Below are 13,667 nucleotides of genomic sequence, written 5' to 3' on the forward strand. Positions count from 1 at the left end.
TCCTTTATTGGGGGCGCGCAGAGGGAGGTGGGGCGGAGTAGACGCTGGGGAAACAAAAAGAAAAAAAAAGGAGGGGGAGGGCGAGCGAGAGACAGCGCGCCGCATAGTGCGATGCTGCGTTCCTCCGCCCTCTTGCGGGATGTCAGCTTCGCCGGGGTGCGGATGCCGCGGAAGTACGTCTCCATGGGCGGGTGGTGCGGTCCCGCGCTTATTTTGGGCAAGTTGGGTCTGCGCACCGAGGCGTACCCGTTTGACTTCAGTCGCTGCACGCTGGATGGCGTCCTGCACTTCATCCGCGACGGCTTCGCCCACGGCTTCTACCCGCCAGGCCCGCCGCCCTACCGCCCGGAGTGCGTCGGCATCTGGGTGCTCTACCGCGGCCAGCACACCGCCTTTGCCCACTTTGACCTCAACGACCCGACGATTCAGGCGCAGTTCACCCGCAAGATGCAACGCTGGGACGCGTTAATCGACACACCCGCGACGCCGGTGACCTTCTTTCGCAGCATCTCCGCACGCGACCCCATGGAGGAAATACGACTTGTCCGGGACGTGGAGGCGGCCCTGGCGGCACGTAATCCGGCGCTTGATTTTCGTATTGTACTGGTCGCCCACGATCAGGGGCTTGTGACTCGCAGTGTCGAACTCACCCCACTTTCGCCGCGTGTGTCTCTCTGGGCACTGACATACACCCGCGACGCCAGTTTTTCATTGTTTGACCGCTCGCAGCAGGCCTACGCCGACATCGTTTTGCACAGTCTGCAGGAGGAAAACTGGCCACTCGACCCGGCGCGGGCGCCACTGCCGGTGGGTCTGCGAGACACAGAGGCTGACTACGAACGCCGCGTCCTGCACCGAGCCGATGGTGGTGGCGGTGTTTCTTTTGATTCTCTCCGGGCAGATGCATTTCCGTGGCGCAGCCACGACAACATTGCCCTGATTGAGGGTGTGGCGAGCGTGGGAGGCACCTGCGTGGGGATAGGCAGCACACGGTGCGTTGACGGTCGTTGTGCCTTTTGCGGCAACGCAGACTACCACAAGGCCGGTCGTCCCTTTCGCACAGATCGACCCTTCACCGCGGAGGAGGACGAGCTGATATTAGTTCACCTGTATCGCATACTCACCGGTGGCGATAAAATTGAGGCGGTCGAGGACCTTGCGCACCAGATGAAGCGTGGCGCCTTTGAGGTCATCTGCCGCATTCGGCACCTCACCAATTCCAGTGTGAAGATCATGGACTACGCCTGGGAACACGAGGGGGCAGAACCGTCTGGCTGAGGCACGGGACGTCGTGCGTGTGTGATTCCTTCCTCTTGCGTCCTTCCTTCCTTCCTTCCTGCGCCCCCCACTTTTACGTCGTGAGCGTCTTGCGCTTCTTTGCCTGGACGTATTTTTTTGTTGTGTTTTTTTTTTCATTTTCTTTTTTGTATTTATTTTATTATTATTCTTTCGGTGTTGTTGTGTGCGCGAGTGGGAGCGAGTTGTCTGTCGCAGCACCGCCCACGCGCACGCGCGCGCGCAGACCCCCCGACGGAGACGACGCACCGGGCCGATGTCGTACCCCGTGGTGGTCATCGACAACGGGACCGGCTACACCAAGATGGGCTACGCCGGCAACGAGGAGCCGACGTACATCTTCCCCTCCCTCTACGCCGACGGTGCCGCGGGGCGGCGTCGCTCGAGCGACGTCTTTGAGGATCTTGACTTTTGCATCGGCGACGAGGCCGCCGCGTGTGCGGGCTCCTGCAACTTATCGTACCCCATCAAACACGGCATTGTGGAGGACTGGGATAAGATGGAGCGTATCTGGCAGCACTGCATCTACAAGTACCTCCGCGTGGAGCCGGAGGAGCACGGCTTCATCCTCACCGAGCCACCGGCAAACCCTCCCGAGAACCGTGAGTACACGGCAGAGGTGATGTTTGAAACCTTCGGTGTGAAGCAGCTGCACATCGCCGTGCAGGGCACCCTCGCGCTACGGGCCTCGTGGACCTCTGGGAAGGCGCAGGAGCTTGGCGTTGCCGGCAAAGACACCGGCCTTGTGATTGACTCCGGCGCCGGCGTCACACACGTCATACCTATCGTGGATGGCTTTGTGCTGAACCAAGCGATTCATCACATCCCGCTGGCGGGGCGTGACATCACAAACTTTGTCCTCGAGCGACTGCGTGAGCGCGGCGAGCCCGTGCCACCCGACGACGCGTTGCTGCTGGCCCAGCGCATCAAGGAGGCGCACTGCTACATCGCCCGCGACATCGCAAGGGAGTTCGACACATACGACAGGGATCTCCCCAAGTACATCACGACGCACCGCGACGTGAACAGCAAGACAGGGCAGCCGTACACAGTAGATGTCGGCTACGAAAAGTTCTTGGGCCCCGAGTTGTTTTTCCACCCCGAGATCTTTAGCAGCGAGTGGACAACGCCGCTGCCGGAGGTTGTCGACAAGGCGGTGTGGTCGTGCCCCATTGACTGCCGCCGCCCGCTCTACCGCAACATTGTGCTGTCGGGCGGCAACACCATGTTTCCAAAGTTCGACAAACGGCTGCAGAAGGACCTGCGCGTCATTGTTGACCGACGAGCGAGGAAGAACATGGCGGCGTCCAGAGACCCGAATTGCCACATCACGTACGATGTGAACGTTGTGTCACACGAGCGGCAGCGGTACGCGGTGTGGTACGGCGGGAGCATGCTGGGCTCGAGTCCGGAGTTCGCCGCCCTGGCCAAGACGAAGGCGCAGTACGAGGAGTATGGGCCGTATATTTGCCGGCAGAACAACATGTTTCACTCCGTTTTTGACTAAACTTGCTCTTTACGACGTGTGCGTGTTGTCTCTGGATCAACCCTTTCCACCAATCCCGTTCTGTTTTTTTTATTGTCGTTGTTGTTTTGCGCGGTGGCGCAGCGAAACGCTTTGTGTGTGTGTGTGCATGTGGCAGGAGCTTGGCGAAAAAAGAAGCAGCAATTAAAAAAAAACGACAACAACAACGTTGCCTTTCCCACGGACTCACTCACTCCGCTTTGCCCCATCATTGTCTGAGGCATTTCCGGTGCACCTCGTCTCTGCGCGTGTCTTTCTATGAATTATTGCGCCATCTTGTTGGGCCCGCTTACACTTTTTTTTTTAATCTGCCTTTTTTTTTTTTCTTTGCGTGGCTGCCTGTGCTGGGACCTCTGGCGCCTGAGCTGCGAGGTTGGGATGTGGCGGAGGTAAACAGAAGGAGCGAGCAGCCGCCGCATTTGCACGTTTTTTTTTTTTGTTTCACTTACTTACAATCTTCCACACACCGGAGGAGGCACGGCCCCGTCAACGGCTTTCTGTGCGCTCTTTTCGCGCCAGGAGGCGTCAGCCGCCTATGCCGCACTGGAGGAGTCTAGGCTCTTTGAGCGCGTGGCCCCCCTCTTTCACGTGAGCCACCGAGGGCAGGCGCTGACTTCGTCGCCGCCCAAGGTGGAGTTGTCCGCGACGCTTCACCGCCTGTGGAGCGCGGAAGAGGCACGGCGAGGCGTTCCGCCGCCGCTGCTGCACGTCTGTCGCGGTCTCGAGGCAGCCGCAATGGAGTTTGCGCATCGTACGTTGCTGCACGCCTCCATCCCGGAAGTGGTTCGCAGGGAGTTCTTGAGCGACGTTGGACGGCGTTCCGTCTTCCGCATCTGGCGCTACAGCCCTGGCGCCGGCTGCCGCCCGCACTACGACCCCGGCCTCTGCACAGCCCTCCTTCGGGCGTCTGCGCCAGGGCTGGAGGTGAATCTGCAGGGAAAGTTGCCATCGCGACCGGGGCGTCCGGGCGATTACCGATACGATGAGATGGGTGTAGAAAGCCTGATTGATGCGCTTCCCGGATGGCAGGCCCCAACTCCCCTTGCCGCCGGAGACGACACGCTTGTCCTCTGCAGCAATATGGCCGGCGTCCTGTCAAACGGCGCCCTTTCGCCTGTGCTGCACCGTGTGCGGTCGGATTGGGCTCAAGGGGGTGAGAAGGTGCGGTACAGTCTTGTGGTGGAGCTGAGGCCGAGTCAGCCCCGTCGCTGGTACAGTATGAATCAAGGGGTTGAATGAAGGGACTGAGGTGCGGATGGGCGGCACAAGAAAATCGTCGCACACGAAAGCGAGAAGCGTGCACCGCCGTCGATGGATGGACAGCGGAGGGTGGGAGGGGCACAGCCACAGCAGCCGAAACCTCTGTGGGGCCTCGCGCGGCGTTTATTTGGTTGTCTCTTTGGGCTGTTATTGTTGTTTCTGTAGGTTTCTTTGTCTGTCCGCCGCGCTCCATTTTCCCCTCCCTTTCCAATGCTCGCTATTTACACAGCCAACACCTGACATCTCCTGCTCCCTTTACTTATGCTTTTTTTTCTTAATTTTTCTTCTTTGCATCCGTGGGACCTATCTCTGGGTTGCGTTACTAGCATGTCGTGGGCGAGGCCCTACGGAGGGAGGGCGACGCCCGTGCCGGAGGTTCGCCTGCCGCAGCGAGGGAAGCCGCGAGAGGTGCCCTCAGCCACGCTGAGAGCTACGCTGCCCCGCTGGTTGGACTCGGCGGGTGCAGAGAAGCAAGGGGGAACTCCCACGCAGAGGCCTGCGCCGGAAACCAACTCCAACTCGCATTTCCCACAGCAGGAGGTGAATGCAACGGTGACGAGCCTAAAGTTGGACGGTGTGCTCATCGCGAACGGAACCAGCACCTCCGTGAGCAAGGGCAACGCCTGGGGGGAGGAGCAAATGCCACCTTGCTGTCCTGAGCCAATGCAAGATTCTCTTTCGGTGGTGGTTAGCAAGCAAAACTCGGACTGGGACTCCAGGCGCCACGGTCTCTTGGAGCGTCGGGAGCGGGAGTTGTCCCATCAGAGTCCGAATGGCGGTGACGGTCCTGCGCGGCAAGCGAGCGAGCTCTCGCGGCCGCTGTGTATGCTGCTGCACACTCTCCTTGCCGAGTCGCGGAAACAGTGGCGAGCGGTGTTATCCACGCGCGTAAATGCACTAAAACGAGAGGTGCGACGCTCAGTCAGCGGGGCACTGCCAGACAGGAACGCCGGTGATGAGAACGAGGAGGTGGAGTGGTCGGTGGCTCAGCTTTACAACGTTTTAGTAACCGGGCTCAACAGCGCGGCCACGGAGGAGTTCCTGACCGCCCGCGTCTTTGGCGGTGATCCCTCGCTCTGCTACGATAGCATTGACTCCTTTGGGTTGTTGACGGTGTTTCGCGCGCCCGTACAGGAAATACTGGCCCAGCATGAGCAGCTTGCCCCAAGTCTGACGGTGCTTCGCCGGTACTTTGCCGCGCTTCATCCCTCAAACGGCTGTCCAAAGTTCTTCACTCACACCGAATCATCAGCGTCTGATGCTCTAGAGAAACTTGATATTTTTTTGCAGCATGGTAATACTCCAGAAGCGGTGGCCAAAGCCCTGCGTGGTAGAGTAAGTCACTCCTTGCGCCGTTTGTTGTACGCGCGTGCGTTGCAGCTTCCTATTGTAGTTACGGATGGGAATTCACTTTTTGGAGGTCGTGGGGAACTGCAAGCGAATCGTCATTGCGATGGCGTGGAAAGATGCCTGACCTTTGCCACCAAACACAGTCGTGACAAGATTCGACGGCGCATGTGTCATAGTTACGCCACACGGGAGCAGGAGGAGACGGCTAAGGTGATTCAGGCTATCATAAAAGTGGATAATGCCCAATTTGTGGGTAATAGCGATAAATATTTCATTTTCGCGGAAGAGACAGAGATGTTGGTCTTTTCCCTCCTCATGGACAGGGGCCTACCAGAAATGCACATGAAACACACCGTGCGACAGTTGGGCCGCCCGTCCGCACAGTTGGACTCTTATTTAGTCTTTTTGGAGAATGCCGGGGGAGGGCCTGAGCCGCGGCAGCGCAAGGCACCGCCCTCTGGATTCTTTCCTCTGCGCTCCTGCTCACTTCTCGTCGCACCTGTGTGTTACATTACCGGCGACACCGTAGAGCAGTACGACCTCCTCTCCTCGCTATTTGGGCAACTGTGGTTTCGGCTCCAAGGCCCCACACCTGAGCTGGCGCAGTGCTGTTGGATTTTCGAGGCGCTGGTGGCACGCTTTGCCGCCCCAGCCTGCCTCCACGCCACCCGTGCGCTTGGCCTCCCACCGTTGCGTTTGGCTCTGCAGTGGATGCTCACGGCTTTTGTGGAGGTGCTTGAGCCGGCGGAGCTCTTGAGTTTCTGGGACCTTATTCTCTCGTACCACGTCGAAGAAATGTTTGCTGAGCGTACGCCCCTGTCTGTGTCTATTCACGCGAGTGAGGAGCATGGGATGGAGGATGAGACGAAGGAGGAGGAGGCGGCGGCAGAGGACGGAGAAGAGGAAAAGGAGGAAGCCTCCTCCTCTGCCCCTTGTGCCCTGTGGCTGTTGCCGTTGCTGGCGGCAAGCCTTTTTGTGTACCGTGCCCCATTGGTTGAGCGTTGCGCGACGGCGGAGGAGATGCTGTTGGTTTTTAGAGAGGGTCACCACGTGCGGTGCCGGCCGCTTCTACAATATCTGCTATTCATGGCGAAATGACACGAAATTTTTTGTTGTTTGTTTTGCTTTTGTTCGCTCTTTTCTGTGCTCTTGTGGTTATTGTTGGGGCGGGTGGGTGGGGGGCATGGCGGATACACGTGGAGACGAGAGGAGGCACCGTTGGGTGCGGATGGAAAAGGGAGGTAGTTGTGTCAAAAAGACATCGTGTTAAGACGCACACCCACGCAAAGAAGGGGTGAGGGCCACATAGAGTGGCAGCGGAGGGGCTAGGGTGTGTGTATAGGTGTGTGTGGAGGCGACTCTTGAAGGCCGTGTTGGTCCCACATTTATTATTCCACGCAATATCACCTATTATGTTGGCTTTTACGTGCGTGTGTGTGTTTTTTTACTTGTTTATTTATTTTTTAATCGTCGGGGGGGAGTGTTTCCTTCTCCTTGACGCACACGTGGACACATATGTCTCTTTCCGCGATGCCGCCATGTGCGTGTGCGTGTGCGTGTGTGTGTGTGAGAGAGAGAGAGAGAGGCTGCTCCCTTGCAATAAGTCCACATGTATTTTTGCTCATTGCCCCGTGCAAAGGATCTGCCAACCTTTTCTTTTTTTTTATTTTCTGCTAGCCTGCGGCATGGAGTTGGAACAACTGCGGCGCGGGATTGAAGAGCAGGAGCGGCGTGTGGCGGCGCTCCGACAGGAGAAGCAGCGCCGGGACGCCCTGCTTGGCGAGGTTCGTGCGCTGATTGGCGGCGTCATGCCGCCCGTGTTCGACGAGCTCAGCTGCGACGTGCAGGAGCTCTTCCGCACGCTCAAGCATGGCCCGCCGGTGGCAGAGTCGTCGACGACGACGACGGCCCCCGCAGGCTCCAGCCCGCGCGACGTGGATCCCGGCGGCGTCCCCCTATTCAGCAGCGAGATGGAGGAGCGCATCATGCAGGCGGAGGAGCCGCCGCTACAGAAGCAGGTGCCACACAAAGGGCGGCGGTCACGACGCCGAAGGAATGGGGAGGGAGGCAGAGGCGAAAAAAGTAATAGGGCGGGGAAAGAGAGGCACGCGGCGGCGCGGCACATGGAACCATGCCCGTTGACTTTAAATGAAGCGGAGATTAGCGCAAGGGAAGCGCTCATGGCTGCCCTAGACTCTCTGCAGCTGGAGCCTTGTGGGTCCTCAACAAGAGGGCGGGGCGTGCCGCCATGGTTGTCGGAGGCGGAGACGCAACACCCGCAAAATAGCACGGATAAGGGCGAGGAAGAAGTCGTGGAGGCGTACTACTCAGACGACTTTGAGGAACTGACCGATGTGGAACGGTGAATGCACGCTGAGGTGGAATGTCACGAAGACGAGCTTCTGAATGCTGCACGACGATGCCCTCTTCCACATGTCTTCTTTGATATTGTTCTTGTTACTGTTGTGTGTGTGCGTGTGGGGGGTGGAGGTGGGTGGGGGCCTCTCCTTGCTGCCACGGGTGCGTTGCCGCCGCACTGTGCCCCCCACCTATATATATATATATATAGTCTCTGCTGCTTTTGTTTTGCCCCCTCCCCCTCACTCCCTCCCTTGCAACACTCGACATGCTTCCTTCCAGGAAAGGCGGCTGGGACTGCTGCGGAGACGCGAGGCGGAATGAGCCACCTCGGCCGCAAAGTCCCTGTGTGTGTCATACTTGACATTGACAACACTTTGCTCTCCGGCTGTCGCCGCTTTTCCGCCAGCTACCCCTTTACAGCCGTTGGCGGTGTTCTTGCCTCGCAGCACAGCTTGGCTTACTACGACGCGGAGCGGGGGCGTCACGTGCGGGACTGCATCCTTACAGTTCGCCCTCACTTGGGCGAATTCCTGCGTTGCGTGGGCAGGGAGCTCAGCACCACACGCGTGGCAGTTCAGGTGGGCGTGTTTACGCGCAATACACCCTCCTACGCAAAAGCCATTGCGACTCAAGTGCTGGGGCCGTTGATGCCTGTGCCTTTGGCATTTGCGTTTGGCAGCACACACTGCTGCGGCCCGGAGGGTCGGAAGAAGCCGTTGGCGGTGACCGCCTTCCCCGCCACCTCGCTGCTGGTGGACGACAGCTGTGCCTCGTTCCTCGCGGAGGAGTTTTTCAGCGGCCGCGGGGCGCTGGTGTTGCCGTTTTTCCCCGGTGTGCGGCCCTGGGGGGCGGAGGAGGAGTTGGACGACGTGCTCGCGTGCGGGGAACGCTGCGCCGCCCATGACCCTGCCTTGCATGAGCAGGACGAGTACGCCGCATTTCTGGGCGACGGCGAAGCGGAGACTGCCGCCTCGCTCTGCGCCCTCATCGCGGAGTTTGTCGCCTTTTGGCACAACAACAGCGCGGCTGCCACCGGTGCGTCAATAAACCTTCTGACGGACCCACGCGCGGCGCGGTACCAGAGGCGGTGGTGCGACTACCACGCCCCCTTTGGCAAAAAGTTGGAGAGCATCTTTTAAGACGTCTTTTTTTTTTTTGCTGATCAAGCAGTCGTTTCTTCTTCACATTTGGCCTTGCTGGCTCGAGCATCAAGATGCTCGTTTTTTTTTTTTTAAGTATTCTTTTCTTTTTTGCGGTGTGTCTCGCGCGGTTTTTCGGGTTTTTACGGCACTGAAGTATTCGCGCAGCTGCGGCGGCGGAGAGAAACGCCCCCGTCAGAGGGCGACCGTCGGTGTTCGGAAGATACGCATTGTATTTGTTTTTATATATATATATTATTTAGTTATATGACTGCGGGCAACGACGCGTGTTCGCGGTGCTGCGGTCCATGCCTCTCTTGCGTGCCTCACTCCGCCTGCTTTTGCCGTTATTGTCTCTCTCTTTTTTTTTGTTTTGTAGTTCCGCGGTGGAACTCTTTAGAAGGCCATTTCGTTTTTTTTTTGCTTTTACTTGCTTGGTTGCCTGCTTCTTTTGCTGCGACCGCCTTCGCGTGGAGACGCCGCCCCCTCACGGTCTGCTAGTTGCTCCTGTTGTGGCGCGGTGGCGGCGATGCAGTGGAGCGACACGAACAACCCCCGCGAGGACAGCGTGTTTGCGCGCGTGAAGGCCGCAGTGCGTGGCGGCGGCGGCCCAAAGGCCGTCGTCGAGGCCCTTCGCCAGTTTCGCGAGCTGGAGGACGAGCAGAAGCTGCACGGGGAGAAGGGCGTCACGCATAAGCTCTTCATTGACCTCCTGCGGGATTTTGGCATGCGGTTTCGCGACGGGGAGGCGGACTACTTGTGCACCGCCTTCGACGACGACGGGGACGGCTACATCACCTCCAGCCGCTTCGTGCGCCACTTCACCGGGTTGAACCTCCGACGCCACAAGGCCGTCCTGCGCGCCTGGGAGGTGCTGCCAAAGAATGAGCGGGGGGAAGTCTCCCGCGGTGAGCTACAGGAGCGCTACGCCCTCAGTGGGACCCGCGGGGACCTCAGCGTCACGTTTGCCTCCCCGCCCCGCGCCGCGAGGGACGCGCAGGGCGCTGACGCGGCCGATTCCGCCGCCGCCGAGCCGTACGATGCCGGCACGGTGAGCCTTGAGGAGTTTCTTGCTTTTTTTGCCGCCGTCAGTGTGGAGTTCCCGCTGGATGAGCAGTTTGAGCTCTACATGCTGCGCGAGTGGGACGCCGACGTCGCGACGCGGCCAACGATGAATGAAACGCGCCGCGACTGGGGCCCGGACGGTGTCGACCCACTCGCCATCACGAAGCCACTGTTTGTGCAGGACGCACTAAACACCGCGTTGGGCGTGTCGTCGAAGAGTTACAACTTCTCGCACATGCAGCGCGTGCACCCGTACGTAGAGCCGTTGCCGCCGCTAGAGCGGGACTACTTGAGTGTCACAAAGAGAGACTTCCGCCCCTTTTCAAGGGACGAGCGGATTGCCGCCAACACGCTGCGCCACCGATAATGTGCGTTGGGGGTTTTGTTTGTCTCGTTCTTGCCGGTTTTGCCATGGCGCAACATGAAACCCGGAGGGCGGGTGCGCCGCAGCAGGAAAGAGGCAGCAAACCGAGGCGAAACTGGGCCGACATGTATCGTGCGGCACTTCACTGCGGAAGTGTGTGGGGTTCTGCGGGCGGAGGAAAGAGGAAGGGGAGTAGAGGACGATGGCCTTGGATACATGAATGCGTACGTGCGTGTGTGTGTGCGTGTAGATGTAAATACAAACATTTCCTCCGTCTCTCGCTTTTCTGCGTCTGCGTTGGTGTCGTTCTTGTTGTGGTCGATTTCTCCTTTAGAATTTACTTCTGCCTCTGTGGCTCGGCCACATTTATTTATTGTTATTATTTTTTTTTCTTGCTGCTCTCTGCAGGGTAACAGGAGTAGAAATCGTCCCGCAGGGCTGCTGCTGTTGTGAGTGTCCCGCGCTGGCGTGCGGTGAACGTTGCTGGAACTCGAACACACACACGCACGCCTGCGTCTGCGTCGCCAGCCCGTTTGCTGCTGTTTTCGGCAAAGATGCGGATTGCGGAGGGGACGGCGAAGATACTTGCCAGCATCCCCCTCCCCGACGAGGTGGCCGCCGTGCACCGCCAGGCGGCGATTGTGGACGTCGGCAGCTGGACCACGCGGATCGGCTTCGCGGGGGATGATGCGCCCCGCATTGACGCGCCCACGTGCGTCGTGAAGGGGGACGAAAAAGGGACCGCTGCACTGTGCCTGAAGAAGGCCTACGACCGTCGCGCCACGACGGATGTGTCGCGCGTCATAGATGGTGGCGAGGTGGACTGGGAGGCCATGGAGCAGCTGCTTTGCTACCTCGATGACCTGCTGCAGCTGAGCTCCAAGGAGGTGAACACCCCGCTACTGCTGACGGAGAAGATGCTGGTCCCGCGTCAGCAAAGGCAAAAGATGGCGGAAATTCTCATGGAAAAACACGGGGTGAATTCTATTCACTTCTCCTTGAGCCCTGTGCTTGCGCTGTACGCTGCCGGTGTCTGCTCCGGCGTGTCCGTAGAGATGGGCCACAACGCGTGCCATGTCGTTCCTGTCTTTCAGGGCTACCCCTTGTTTCATGCCACGCACGCGCTCAACTTCGCTGGAGACTTCTGCACGCGTTACATGATGTCTACAGGGCCCGAGCTGCCGTCGATGGTGCACCCAAGCCACCGCAAGGACGTTTGGGCATACGTAAAGGAAAAGTACTGTGAGTGCAGCCCGAGTGCCGCGCTGTTTAGAAAGGCGCGGGAGGAGGAGGCAGCACCCAACGCGGATGGCTATCGAGGCAGCAACAGTAGTGGTGGTGCAGGTCTGCGTGCAGTACAGTACCAGCTGCCGGATGGCACCATCATCAGTCTTGACTCAAACCGTTTTGTGCCAGCGGAGATGCTGCTTGACCCTGCGCTCCTCACAAGCGACCTCCTCGGCGGTGATCAGACCCTCATTGACAACATGGAGCAGCTCCGCACCTCGACACAGCCCGAAGGTCTCCACAGACTCATTCTGGACGCCGTAAGTAAGTGCGACCAGGACCTTGCACCCATGTTGGAAAACGCGATTCACCTCTCTGGAGGCTGTTCCCTGCTGCGTGGCTTCCCTGAACGGCTACGCAGTGAAATTGACGCCGCTCTCTCCCACAACTGCAATGTAGTTGCCCGCACCGAGCGTCGTCATGCCGCCTTCGTGGGGGGCTCCATTTTGGCGTCACTTCCGACCTTTCAAGGCTTCTGGGTGACTAAGGCGGACCACGACGAGTTTGGCTCCTCCGCGGTGCTGCGCCGCTGCTTTTGAAGGCATGGATGGGACTGTCTCTTGTGGGCCGCGGCGGAGGCAATGGGGACGCGCCACCTCTGCCTTGCCGTGTGGAGGGGGCGGGAACAGGCAGAAGAAGAAGGAGCGGCGGCGGCTGGCTGACTGGCTGGCTGGCTGGCTGGAGCCGCGTGCGTGGCTACGAAGTTGTGTGTTTTATGTACAGAAGAGGATGTCTTTCTCACGCGGTTGTTGTTGTTGTTGTAGTTTCGCCGGTTCTCTCCGTGGAGGCGGCGGCGAAAGACATCTGCATTCCCACCCTCACTCCCCGTCCTCTCTCTGCGTGCGTGTGTGTGTGTGTGTGTGTGTGTGGTTGACGCCTCCTCTTCGCTGTGCTTCCGCTTGATTTTCTACGGGGCCTTCAGTGAGCAGCAAAACACCCAAAAGCTAAAGAGCAGGAAAAAAAGAGCAACAACAAACGAAAAAAAACAAAATAGAAGTAGTTCAGCACCCGCCAGGGAGCAGGAAACGGAAGCAAAATAGACGCAGATAGAGAGGGAGCAAACAGGAGGAAGGGCTGGGCTCACCGCCAGCAGGCAGCTTTATACCCCGTCTGTTTTTGCGTGTATATTTACTTTCCGTCTTGGCCGTTTGCGTGCCTTGCCCGCCGTCTCTCGCGCGTACTTGCTCTGGGCGCATGGAGCCACTGAGGGCGGTCAGAGTGGATAAGCCGAAACGCACCAGCTCCGTGCCAGGGAGCCTAAGGAGGCCCGCGCATAGACGTAGTATTCCGCAGGCTCTCGTAGATGCATTGTGCGCGGCGCGTGAGCGCTTTGGGCGCTTCGGCGTGAGCCCGCCGGCGGAGGCCGCCGCACCGCCGCCCCCCGATGCAGGGGCGCGTGGGGCCACGCAGGCGGCCGAAGAGGAGGAGGGTAGGGGCGCGCACGCCCGGCAGCCGCAGCTGGAGTCCTCCCCCCCAGTGCCGGAGGTGTCGGCAGCGACGCCGTCATCGAGTGGGGCGGTGGCAGACATCCACGCAGCTGCAACGGAGCCAGCAGAAGGGGAAGAGGCGGGGCAGGGGACCGCTACCGCCGCCGCCGCCGCCGCCGCCGCCGCCGCCCCAAAGGTCCGACTCACCGCCTCGGAGACGTGCATTCCGTACGGTGTCGCTGTCACGCGGGAGGCCATGCAGCGACTGAAGCATGTGGTGGGACACTGCCCAGAGAAGACCGCGGTGTTTCTTGAACACCTCCGCGAGGTGGTGGCGACGACGGTGCCTGACATTCCCGCGGCCCCTGTTCCGACGGCGTCGAGAGGGAAAGGCGGTTCCTCTGCACATTTCACGGCTCGCCAACTCGAGGCGTTGTCGGAATTATGGGGCAACCGGCGAGAAGCACCTGTCTCCGTATCCACCACGATCGGGCGGAAGCGCGGCCTTTTTGGGGATCTGGAGCCCAAGCAGCTGCATCAACATGTCATTTCCGTCCTGAACCGCGTTTCGAACGAAACACGCAAGTACCGCG

The 13,667-nt window shown here is 59.4% G+C and overlaps 9 protein-coding genes across 9 annotated transcripts, besides 14 other annotated features; all 9 read left to right on the plus strand.

Moving 5' to 3' along the window:
• Window positions 1–111: 111 nt before the first annotated feature.
• Window positions 112–1,278, plus strand: Tco025E_07053 (uncharacterized protein; the record flags this gene model as incomplete). The annotated part of the gene is made up of 1 exon (XM_029373920.1): window positions 112–1,278. One exon carries the CDS (start codon window positions 112–114, stop codon window positions 1,276–1,278), a length of 1,167 nt encoding a protein of 388 aa, XP_029225946.1.
• Window positions 1,279–1,303: 25 nt separating this feature from the next.
• Window positions 1,304–1,338: a microsatellite.
• Window positions 1,339–1,388: 50 nt separating this feature from the next.
• Window positions 1,389–1,449: a microsatellite.
• Window positions 1,450–1,552: 103 nt separating this feature from the next.
• On the plus strand, window positions 1,553–2,803 carry Tco025E_07054 (putative actin-related protein 3; the record flags this gene model as incomplete). Its single annotated transcript, XM_029373921.1, has 1 exon — window positions 1,553–2,803. The coding sequence occupies one exon, from the start codon at window positions 1,553–1,555 to the stop codon at window positions 2,801–2,803; it is 1,251 nt and encodes a 416-aa protein (XP_029225947.1).
• A 313-nt stretch (window positions 2,804–3,116) lies between these two features.
• Window positions 3,117–3,150: a microsatellite.
• Window positions 3,151–3,556: 406 nt separating this feature from the next.
• Window positions 3,557–4,060, plus strand: Tco025E_07055 (uncharacterized protein; the record flags this gene model as incomplete). The annotated part of the gene is made up of 1 exon (XM_029373922.1): window positions 3,557–4,060. The coding sequence occupies one exon, from the start codon at window positions 3,557–3,559 to the stop codon at window positions 4,058–4,060; it is 504 nt and encodes a 167-aa protein (XP_029225948.1).
• A 348-nt stretch (window positions 4,061–4,408) lies between these two features.
• Tco025E_07056 (TBC1 domain family, member 19) lies at window positions 4,409–6,529 on the plus strand (the record flags this gene model as incomplete). The annotated part of the gene is made up of 1 exon (XM_029373923.1): window positions 4,409–6,529. The coding sequence occupies one exon, from the start codon at window positions 4,409–4,411 to the stop codon at window positions 6,527–6,529; it is 2,121 nt and encodes a 706-aa protein (XP_029225949.1).
• A 341-nt stretch (window positions 6,530–6,870) lies between these two features.
• Window positions 6,871–6,897: a microsatellite.
• A 73-nt stretch (window positions 6,898–6,970) lies between these two features.
• Window positions 6,971–7,000: a microsatellite.
• Window positions 7,000–7,016: a microsatellite.
• Window positions 7,017–7,116: 100 nt separating this feature from the next.
• Tco025E_07057 (uncharacterized protein) lies at window positions 7,117–7,797 on the plus strand (the record flags this gene model as incomplete). The annotated part of the gene is made up of 1 exon (XM_029373924.1): window positions 7,117–7,797. The coding sequence occupies one exon, from the start codon at window positions 7,117–7,119 to the stop codon at window positions 7,795–7,797; it is 681 nt and encodes a 226-aa protein (XP_029225950.1).
• Window positions 7,798–7,895: 98 nt separating this feature from the next.
• Window positions 7,896–7,932: a sequence feature (G-rich).
• Window positions 7,933–7,981: 49 nt separating this feature from the next.
• Window positions 7,982–7,999: a microsatellite.
• Window positions 8,000–8,109: 110 nt separating this feature from the next.
• Tco025E_07058 (uncharacterized protein) lies at window positions 8,110–8,931 on the plus strand (the record flags this gene model as incomplete). Its single annotated transcript, XM_029373925.1, has 1 exon — window positions 8,110–8,931. One exon carries the CDS (start codon window positions 8,110–8,112, stop codon window positions 8,929–8,931), a length of 822 nt encoding a protein of 273 aa, XP_029225951.1.
• Window positions 8,932–9,012: 81 nt separating this feature from the next.
• Window positions 9,013–9,044: a microsatellite.
• Window positions 9,045–9,460: 416 nt separating this feature from the next.
• Tco025E_07059 (uncharacterized protein) lies at window positions 9,461–10,363 on the plus strand (the record flags this gene model as incomplete). The annotated part of the gene is made up of 1 exon (XM_029373926.1): window positions 9,461–10,363. The coding sequence occupies one exon, from the start codon at window positions 9,461–9,463 to the stop codon at window positions 10,361–10,363; it is 903 nt and encodes a 300-aa protein (XP_029225952.1).
• A 218-nt stretch (window positions 10,364–10,581) lies between these two features.
• Window positions 10,582–10,607: a microsatellite.
• Window positions 10,608–10,914: 307 nt separating this feature from the next.
• On the plus strand, window positions 10,915–12,186 carry Tco025E_07060 (putative actin-like protein; the record flags this gene model as incomplete). Its single annotated transcript, XM_029373927.1, has 1 exon — window positions 10,915–12,186. The coding sequence occupies one exon, from the start codon at window positions 10,915–10,917 to the stop codon at window positions 12,184–12,186; it is 1,272 nt and encodes a 423-aa protein (XP_029225953.1).
• Window positions 12,187–12,299: 113 nt separating this feature from the next.
• Window positions 12,300–12,329: a microsatellite.
• Window positions 12,330–12,392: 63 nt separating this feature from the next.
• Window positions 12,393–12,413: a microsatellite.
• Window positions 12,414–12,491: 78 nt separating this feature from the next.
• Window positions 12,492–12,516: a microsatellite.
• A 58-nt stretch (window positions 12,517–12,574) lies between these two features.
• Window positions 12,575–12,638: a sequence feature (A-rich).
• A 203-nt stretch (window positions 12,639–12,841) lies between these two features.
• On the plus strand, window positions 12,842–13,667 carry Tco025E_07061 (putative eukaryotic initiation factor 4a; the record flags this gene model as incomplete). Its single annotated transcript, XM_029373928.1, has 1 exon — window positions 12,842–13,667. A coding segment is annotated over one exon (826 nt), but the record flags the coding sequence as incomplete, so codon positions are not given.

This window comes from Trypanosoma conorhini, assembly GCF_003719485.1.
Source record: "Trypanosoma conorhini strain 025E chromosome Unknown Tco_14.4_contig_00517, whole genome shotgun sequence".
Lineage (NCBI taxonomy): Eukaryota > Euglenozoa > Kinetoplastea > Trypanosomatida > Trypanosomatidae > Trypanosoma > Trypanosoma conorhini.